The sequence below is a fragment of the Acomys minous genome (assembly GCF_964271855.1).
Source record: "Acomys minous genome assembly, chromosome: 15".
Lineage (NCBI taxonomy): Eukaryota > Metazoa > Chordata > Mammalia > Rodentia > Muridae > Acomys > Acomys minous.
The window spans coordinates 74,426-84,179 of NC_140497.1; the positions used below are offsets into that span (position 1 = coordinate 74,426).

The 9,754-nt window shown below is 38.8% G+C and overlaps 1 protein-coding gene across 1 annotated transcript in view; it reads right to left on the reverse strand.

Annotated features, from left to right (window-relative positions):
* The window catches only part of SHCBP1 (SHC binding and spindle associated 1), a 30,938-nt gene extending 21,463 nt beyond the window's left edge, over positions 1-9,475 (reverse strand). The window contains exons 1-3 of the mRNA XM_084758834.1: positions 9,291-9,475; positions 2,743-2,910; positions 2,489-2,604 (exon numbers count right to left, since the gene is read on the reverse strand). Of these exons, the coding sequence (XP_084614960.1) occupies positions 2,489-2,604; positions 2,743-2,910; positions 9,291-9,393 (387 nt within the window). The 5' untranslated portion in view covers positions 9,394-9,475. The remainder of the gene's footprint in view (positions 1-2,488; positions 2,605-2,742; positions 2,911-9,290) is intronic.
* Between the last annotated feature and the right edge of the window lie 279 nt (positions 9,476-9,754).

Below are 9,754 nucleotides of genomic sequence, written 5' to 3' on the forward strand. Positions count from 1 at the left end.
CTGGGGCAGGGCAAATATTAATCCCCTAAATACCTTCTATATCTCCCAGCCCCCATCCCATGCTATCTGCTTTGAGTAATTCCTACTGAGCTATCTTTCATTCATAACCCAAATACTTGCTAATGTTTTCCATCTCCTTCAGCCCACGCCCATCCTACTTAACCCATAATATCCGCCCGGCTTCCTTCTTCTGTACCTGTCCTTTCTTCTTCCCAAGATGTTCCTGTCCACAAGCCCCTCAACTTTTGCTTCCCCCTTTTCTCCGGCCCTGCACAGGTATCATAAACAGCAATACTTGGGTTATGTGAAAGTCTCCAGTAAGAATTTCAGGGGGCAAGCAATTAACAAATACAAAGCACCAGACCATATACTCCAACACTGACCTAAAACTGGGGCCTCAGTATGAGAATCAACCACAATAAAGGAAGCCAGAATTTGACCTGCCACAACAGATGATAGATAGTTCTGGGTTCCAGTTGTAGAGAGAAGGGCCAGATGCTAAAGAACAGAAAAGCGCTGGCAGCAAGAGGCTCTGATCAAACAGTGATGTGCACAGAGAAAAGCAGCCCCATCCTCAGATGCCAAGAGCAGAAGTCATCAACTGAGAATAACCCTAGAGTTCCACTGCCCTAAGCCTAACTGCAGTCACGTATCTTGTCAGTCACTGCTGTAAGCTTCAAAACTTGGATATTCCATTAAGTCTACTTTACACTCACAGCTGCATCTCTCCAGCAAGGTGATTAATATTTAAAAGAATTCCATTGTATAGACATGGCAGACCTATACAAGAATTTGATGTTGCAGTTGCTTCTTACTTTCTTAATGCATTTGAGAGATAACTCTAAGTAAAACATTAGCCAGCTCATGGGTAAAAACTGGGAAACATTAAGAGGCTGACAGAATCTTCACAGCCCCACTGGTAACAAAAGGGTAAACTACTAAGCTGACGATAGAGCTGGTGGACATCAGATAATATAAAATACAGGTTCAACACCAGCATAAGCCAAAGGAAAGATAAATGTACACAAGACTTCTACCTCTCCCACTTGGTGCATATGAGTTTCCAATTTTCAAGGACTTAGAAAGAAGTTGCTCTAACATTTTAACATTATTATTATTATTATTATTATTATTATTATTATTATTATTATTATTACTACCCTTATATTTTGCTTTTTGTCTTTAGTACAGTATCAGCTGTATTTTTATTTCATTGTATTTTTTAAAATGGTTTTATTACTCCCCTTCAGACATTCACCTAATTCTGCCTGTGAACTTTTTTTATTAGTGGATAATCTTTTTCCCTTTCTCATTCCCCTTATCACCTTTTGACTTCTGTCCTGTTGCTTTAGTAGTATTTATTGTCTTTGGTTTAAAAAATAGATTTTAATATTCATTCCTTTCCATATATCTAGATAATTTTGAACTTTCTCATTCTTGAGAAAATTTTTTCTTCTTTTTTTCATTTTTGTGCTTTCTAATTTCTTGCTCTTTTCTCTTTTCCTCTCTTAACATTTCTTAATCTTTCTTCATTTCATTTATTTAACCCTGCTTCTCTTCTATTTTTTCCTTTTCCCACCTCTTTTCTAAAACCTCATTAATGCATTATATACACATTTAGCCAAAATAATTTTTAATTTCATAGCATATTTTACATGATTTTCCCCATCGTCTGAGTTATGGCCATTAGTGATATATTAGTGTATTTCTGTATCTTCTACAGTTCAGTGTTAAGCTATTGTAACATTGTGTTCTCTGCACTGAATGTTATTAGAAATTAAAACTTAAAAAGGAAGCTGTCCACATAAGATCTCCAAGTAAAACCACGAGAGCTATCTAAGTCAAGAGATGTGTAAATTTCATCACAAAATACACAAACAATTGGAAAAAGTAAAGTAACTGGGTATCCTAAAATAACACAGCTTTTCAACTGCTGAATTCAGAAACTGAAATAGGTAATGAAGATTTCAAAAGTTCACTGGTATAGGCAAGGCTCAGCAGATAAAGGTGCTTGCTGCCAAGCCCGACTTCCACAAGCTGTCCTATGATTTCCACATTCATACGTGTACACATGTACATACACACAATGAATAAATAAATGTAAAAATACATATTAAAAAACTAGAAACAAGATCATTAAAAGGAAAAGATCTTAGCAAAAGTATAAAATAGAGAGGTAAAGTAAAAATGTAATAAAAAAGCAGAAGTTGAAACTAACAGGTAGGGAGGGAACCATGTGGAGGGGGTTTGTGGGGAGGAAAACAAATGCGAACAAAGTATGTCACACATGTATGAGGATGCCAAGTATTATGAAAATTAACACACATAACCTCAAAAATTAGTTTAAAACTTTACTATTAAAAATAATCAATGACTTCAAGGAAGATTAAAAAGACACAAGATGAAATGAATCCAGTACCTGGAGAACAAAGTCATAAATACAGAAGAAAGCTTGGCAAAATGTATTTCATAAAAGAATTCAACTTACCTCAACCAGCACCTCAAACACATTCGTGTGCCAGACTGCCCACCATCCAGACGGGTCAAGGACCTTTTCCAAGAAGGTGACTGTGAATTCCTTCACCTCAGAGGCCTTACAGTCAGCTACCAATTAAATAAGAATTGGAAATGTATAAACAAGAAATTAATAAATTCATCTGAATCCACTTTCTCAGAACAACCGACAATATGAGAACAACCTACTTGCAAAATAAAACTATAAAAAGACAAGAAATTACTCACCTAAAATGTAATCTTGATAGGCTCTGAATCGCTCATAAAATAAAAGTTCATTTGTTTGAATAATTGGTGGAAAAAGACTTTTTCCTTCTGGCACGAAAGTGTTTGCAGTAGCACCTGACTTAACATGGTAGTCACGATCACTGCATGGATCTGCATCCTGGAATAAACCTAAAACAACATAACAGACTCAACTACCTAGTTATTAGATAGTGTTCCTAATCACAAGTCTATTTAGATAATCCAAATAAAATACAAATAAGGATTTAAAGATGAAAGCCCCACTTAACCTCTCATGACAAGTAATATCATGAAAAGCTTAAAAAACTTTCTAAATCTAAATTATACTTCAAACAACCACCTTTTAGGAAGTTTCACAGATGTTTTTGTTGTTGGGATGTTGTTGTTGGAAGCATCACAATTTCTCTTTCAAAGCTAATAGTTATAACTTTTAAAAGACTTTAATTATTTGTATGCGTGTAACTCTGTGTGGGGGTATGTACTCAGGAGTGAGGGAGGCCAGAGGCACTGGAGTTGCAGGCAATTGTAAACTGCCTAACATGGGTGTTGAGCTGCTAAAACAGAGGTGTTCTCTATTAACCACTAGCCATCTCCCATGATATTTACTTTTATTGTAAGTAGCAGGGTAGATACCAAGTATCTGGTAGCTTTCTCATCCTCCAAAACAATTACATCAATGTATATTTTAAAAAGGAACTACTGGAGAGAGTTCCATGGTAGAATTTTTGGGGTTGCTTATGTATACTATCATATCATCCGTGAATAGTGAGATTTTGACTTCCTCCTTTCCAAATCGTATCTACTTCTCTTCTTCTTATTGCTCTAGATAAAACTTCAAGTACTATATTGAATAGGTAGAGAGAGTAGATGGTCTTGTCTTTTTTCTGATTTTCTAACTTTAAATGGTTCTCTATTTGCGGCTTGAATTTTCTGTGGAGAATATTTTTCTAAAGCACATGATTATTGAGCCTAAGACTTCAAAGCTAACATTGTTGCTTGAAGATTTCCAAAGGTACATTTCATATTGAAAAAAAAAAAAAAAAGAAACCTAATCAATTCATCAGATTTTTGTTAACATGTTAGCAATCAATTTCATAGCTCCATTCAAAGAAAAAGGCAACTTTCTGGTGTTATGTGATATTTTCACAAGTAGATACAATCCTTAGAGAAGAGCTTTAGAAATAGATACTGAAAGAAATTCTGGAACAATTTGATACCAACATCCACAGCATTTGTGTATTTTAAGCAGTGAAGAATTATTCAAAAACATTTTTTTTCTTGAATCACGACCATGCTTTCAACATTTGTTTTCCAGACACTGTAACTAACAGTAAATTCCTATATACATTACAGGGAAATCTTGGTATTACAATGTTTGTACTGTTTGAAAAAAACAAAAACAAAAACAAAACTTTAAAACCACATGAGATAAACACAACTTCATTAAATCAATTCAAAAACAGAAAAAAAAATTTTTCCCCTTTCTTTTGTTTTTTTGAGACAGTTTCTCTGTGTAGCCTTTGCTGTCCTGGACTTGCTTTATAGACAAGGCTAGCCCTCAAAATCACAGTGATTTGCTTGCTTCAGCCTCTCTGAGTGTTGGAACAAAAAGGAGTGTGCCATGATGCCTGTCTAAATAACAGAAAATCTGGTGAATTCTGTGTCATTAACTATTTGGTGTGACACTCTGCCTGATGAGGTTGAAGTCTGACTTCTCCAGATTGCTTTTTCAGGCTATGAAGGTAGACTCCCTTTTCTTACCTGGGTTCTCACTCCACCTGATCTGGTAACCTCAGATTTTGTGAGGAGTGTCACATAACCCTAAAGGAAAAACAAAGGCCTGATCCTTTCCTGATAAGGAATTTCAACAAGAGGGAATTCGTAGAAGTATCCCCTCCTATGCAGAGATGATAGCCTCCTGCAAATAACCTTTAATTGTTACTAGAAGCCATTTCTTTACATCTAGGATAATTAAGTACTGAGGCACTGTACCACTGTATGTGGATTAAGTATCCAGGCACATTTAGCCATAACGAATCAGACACATTCACCCTCAGAACCCCTCCCTACTGCCCAGGGTTTATAAATAAAGGCTGGTTAGCTTATAAAGGGGGTGGGTGGGTGAGCTCGCTCACTTGCTCACCATTCATCTACCTTGACCTGAGACTCCATCTATTAGGTGAACTGCCACTGAATGCCCAGGGGCTAGATCGCCAATTAAGGCACTCAAGGTGTAATGCCAAAGTTGTGAAACCCACAAAGACCACCAGGAATGAAAATCACAAAGGGTCTTGTTTATTAGTTAAGCTCAGAGCCTGGACCGCCAGGCCCCTCATGGGAAGGGAAGATGGAAGCCCTAGTGCTAGGGGAACAGGGTTTTTAAAGGAAAAACCTGCAGTCGGCGGGGTTTGTGTTCCAAGCCCTTTCCAAGCCTTGCTGTTACATGATAGGTTAGAGGGTTACAGGAAATTTGCTCTTTAAGCTGATTGGTTGGAGGACCAAGGCTAAGTGAGGGGACTAGGGCTAGATCACAGGAGGGAATTTTTTGTATGTTCTGGTCATGGTGACCTGTGGCTCTGATTGGTTGGCCCCGGGGGGCAAACAGTGCCTGGATTAGCCGGATGTGGGGCCCAGGACACTTGTCAGACACAGAAAATGACAATTTGCAATTAGGAAAGTCATGGGAATAAGTTCAAGTTAAAAGACTATCAGAACTTGCTAGATTATCATTATAATGACTGGTTTGAGATGGAAGAACATCCTGTCTCTGCTCTGTATCTTGTGAAAATAAAATGAAAATATATGAAATTACTGGAAAAGTTTATGTGAAAATAATGTATGCATACAAACTAGATCTTTTCAAGATAAAGTCAAAATTTGAATTGAGCTTCTACCAGCAAGTAAAATTGGGTCAATTTCATTCAAAGGCAAGTTCCACTGTGCAGATATTATGTCTGCCATGTTGAGTTCAACTCCAAAAGCAGATTTAAAGGTTTATATAGAAGAAGTTAAACACTGTTTCCTGAGAGACATGGATAAAATGGAGTATTATTTTCACACATGTGAAAATGACACTATCCTGTGACATCATCCACAGGGTGACCTGACAGCCCAAGAACAAAATAAAAATGGTCCTATCAATACAGCAACACAATTATCACTTAAAAAGGGCTAAGAGAATTTATTCTGGAGCCAAATACTGAGTGACTGTCTTAGTTAGGGTGATTATTGCTGTGATGAAACATCATGACCAAAAGCAACTTGGGGAGAAAACGGTCTATTTCACTCACAGTTCCATGTAACAGTTCACAATCAAAAGCAGGCTGCTGTGACTAACTTATCAGTATGGCCTAATAATGTTTATTATTAGCCTATTATTATTATTATGGCGGTATTTTCTAACCTGCTAGCAATCAATCAAGACACAGATACCTGTTATATTTTAAAATAGCCTTAGTTAACCTGGGGCAGGGCAGATATTGATCCCCTAAGCTACTTCTTATGCCATCTGCTTTTAATAATTTCTATCAAGCTACCTTCCATTCATAATCCCAAATACTTGCTAATTATCATCATTTGGGACAAATCTCCATCCATGCCAGCCATGTGCTTCTCCTCCACCTAACCCATGGAACAGCTTTCTTTCTCCTTTCCTCTCCTCCCAAGATTCCCTGTCTCCCAAAGACCAGGAACCTTAGCTATGCCTTTCCCATTTGCGCTGCCCAGGTGTGAGGGTGTTTTATTGGTCAGACAGGCTAGACTCTTAGGCAGGGTACAAGGTGCAGCACAGAGACAGCAAGCAGTAATTAGCATCAAAATACATCAGACCAACCTCTAACAGCAGGCAGGAACTAAAGCAGGGCTGGGACCTGGAGGCAGGAGCTAATGCAGAGGTCATTGGAGGGGTACTGCTTACTGGCTTGATCACCATGGCTTACTCAACCTCCTTTTTTTTTTTTAGAGAATCCAGGCTAGCACAATTCACAAGGAGCTGGGCATGCCCCAATCAATCCAGATCTAGCCAATGGCTAGAACATTCTCCACAGTAGAGTGGAGAGTGAGATATGACTTTCTCACATACTCTGGTGCCTCACCTTTGACCAGGTCCCCTGGAGGGGGAGACCTGGTGGCACTCAGAGGAAGAACAGCAGGTTACCAAGAAGAGACTTGATACCCTATGAGCATATACAGGGGGAGGTAATCCCCCTCAGGAACAGTCATAGGGGAGGGGAATAAGGGGAAAATGGGAGGGAGGGAAGAATGGGAGGATATAAGGGATGGGATAACAATTGAGATGTAACAAGAATAAATTAATTTAAAAAAAAAAAGAAGAAAGAAAATGATTACAGCCAAGTGTTGGCCCACACCTTTAATCCCAGCTCTCGTGGGGCAGAGGCAGGCAGATCACTGTGAGTTTGAGGCCAGCCTGGTCTACAAAGCAAGTCAAAGGCTACACAGAGAAAACCTGTCTCGAAAAGCAAAACAAAACAATTAAATGCTTACAGCTGGATCTTATGGAGGCATTTTTCTCAGTTGATGTTCAGTCTTTTCGGATATCTCTAGCTTGTGTAAAGTTAGCCAGCAAAGTGACCATGACCCAAGAACACAGTGTTAGGTTACCCCAAATTATATATTCCAATGTGGAAGCAGTTTCATTAAGTTGTTTTGTTTGTTTTATGGTAACAGAACAAAGTAAGTCATAAATCAAGGCACTCTTCAAATACATTGGTGGAAACATGAGATGTGAGTTATAGCCAAGCAGAGAACTCTCAGCTATAAATCTCAGATGCTGATAGAAATTTAGTCCCTTGATTGGTAGAAACTGTTTGTTAAGTTAGTGCATTCCAAAATGCTTTTCAGCTGCACCTGCTAGTCAAAGGAGAGGTGGGCAAGGAGTGATTACATAAAGTAGCCCAAGATAAATTGCAATTAGACTTTAGATCTACAACATTCCAAATTCTCCACATCACTGAAATTCTAATCAACCAGCCTTTGTACACATGCCTTAAATAAACTTTTACATGTACAAGCTAAAAATGCCATTGCATACACAGATTCTTTGCAGTTCTCATTCACATGCCCATCAGTGTACACACACCTAAATTGCATTATTTAAAAGGAAGGCAGTGATCTGAACTAAACCAATTGCTACTACAGAAGTGCCTGAGTAACTACTGTAGAAACTGTTGCAGAAACCACTTTTCATGTATTTTTTCATGTAAGATAGACATGAAATAACAGCTTATATTGAAATACCTACAAAGTATTTATCTTTGATGTAATAATTAATTTTTTTCAAAGAAACCAAAGTAGAAAAGTAAGCTCATCTACTGGAGATGTTCATGATGTTTACATTTATACATCAAGAAATTATTACCACAAAAAGACTTAGCTTTCCATTACCTCACAAAGCTTCTTTAAATGGTGAGAATACACGATCTACTCTTCATGCTGTTCATTCTCCTTTGACAAACATGTCCCTAGTTCCCCCACCCTTTGGGAAACCATGACGTCAACTTTGTCTCTCTAAGTTTGATTGTGACTGTTGGTTTAGCTAGGCTGGTCACTAACTTGTTGGATAGCCAAAAATGACGCCTTATTCCTGTCCCTCCTGCTCCTACCACTTGGGTGCTGGGATCACAGGTATGCACCATCACCCCTGGCTTGGCTTGTAAACTCAACTTTTAAATATTTCTTTTACAATAGCATACAAGTTGAGTTCCTTACAGCCACTTTAAAGCTGACTCTTTTTCATACCATTGCATTTTTATAACAGAACTACTGGTTGTTTTCTAAGGGAGTAAACTATACATAAGCAACGTCTGACAGTTCACAAAGCACGTTAGTAGCAGATTTAAGCCACCTGTGCTTTCTTTCTTCTACAGAATTCTTTCTACTACACATTATAACTGAACGTGTTAAAAATAAACTAACTTTAAAAAATTAACAGGGAAGGTCATGTGGCACATGCCTTTAATCACAGTACTTGGAAAGCAGAGACAGGTGGAATGGAGTTTTGAGGTTGGCCTGGTCTACATAATGAGTTTTGGGTCAGCCAGGCCATGTAGGCCCTGCCTCAAAACAAACAAACAAACAAACAAAAAAGAGGAACTGGGGATGTAGCTTAGAGGTAGCATGCTTTCCTAGTATATCCAAGGACATAGTTCGGCAAATAAAAATAAAAACGATAATAGAATCTTTATGACCAGGTATAAAGAACTTAAGGGTTAGAAAACCTGGGTTGCTTCTATTTCTGGATTCTATTGCGACTAAGCTCTGACTGTATGCGAGCTATCTCTCCTTAGTCCTAAGGACAGATATTTAGGATCAGAATTCAAGCTTGTTTTTAAAAAAGGATAAGTGTAGCGCATGACCTCTTAGATGTCGGTTAAAACAGACAGTCTTGGCTCAATACAAAGATCCCAAGCAGGTCCAGGCCCAGAGCAGCCCTCCCCACGCAGGTATCCGCGTCCTAAGGCTGGCCGGGCCCCGCCGGCAGCCACGGAATCAGTCTCTGTGGAGGTGCTCACCTTCCTTCCAGGACGCCGGTTCCTGCTCCGCAGTCAAGTCAGGCCTCGTTGGAACCATAGCTTCAGTTTCCAGAACTACACCCGCCCGCAATTCATCAGCCATTTCAAATTTACGCGGGCGGCAGTCACGCACAAGAACGCGGTGACGAAATCGGTACCGCTGGAAGGCGGAAAGGGGCAACGCTTCTGCTTTCGGTAACTCATCTGACAGCGCTTCAGCGCCACCTATGGGATTGGCGGACTGTTCTGGACCAAGTTATTCCCAACTCAACAAAAGGAAATTGAATGTTGATATAATTTGAATTGATTTCTCAAAAAACAACAAAGTGAGCTTGGATGTCGAACATAGTAGAAAAATAACGAAAATAAAATGATTAAGATAATACGATCTTGTTTTGACTCCATTTAATGCCAGTCGGCCTTGGCAACACGTATATGATTTCCAGGTCGTTGGCCATGGTCCA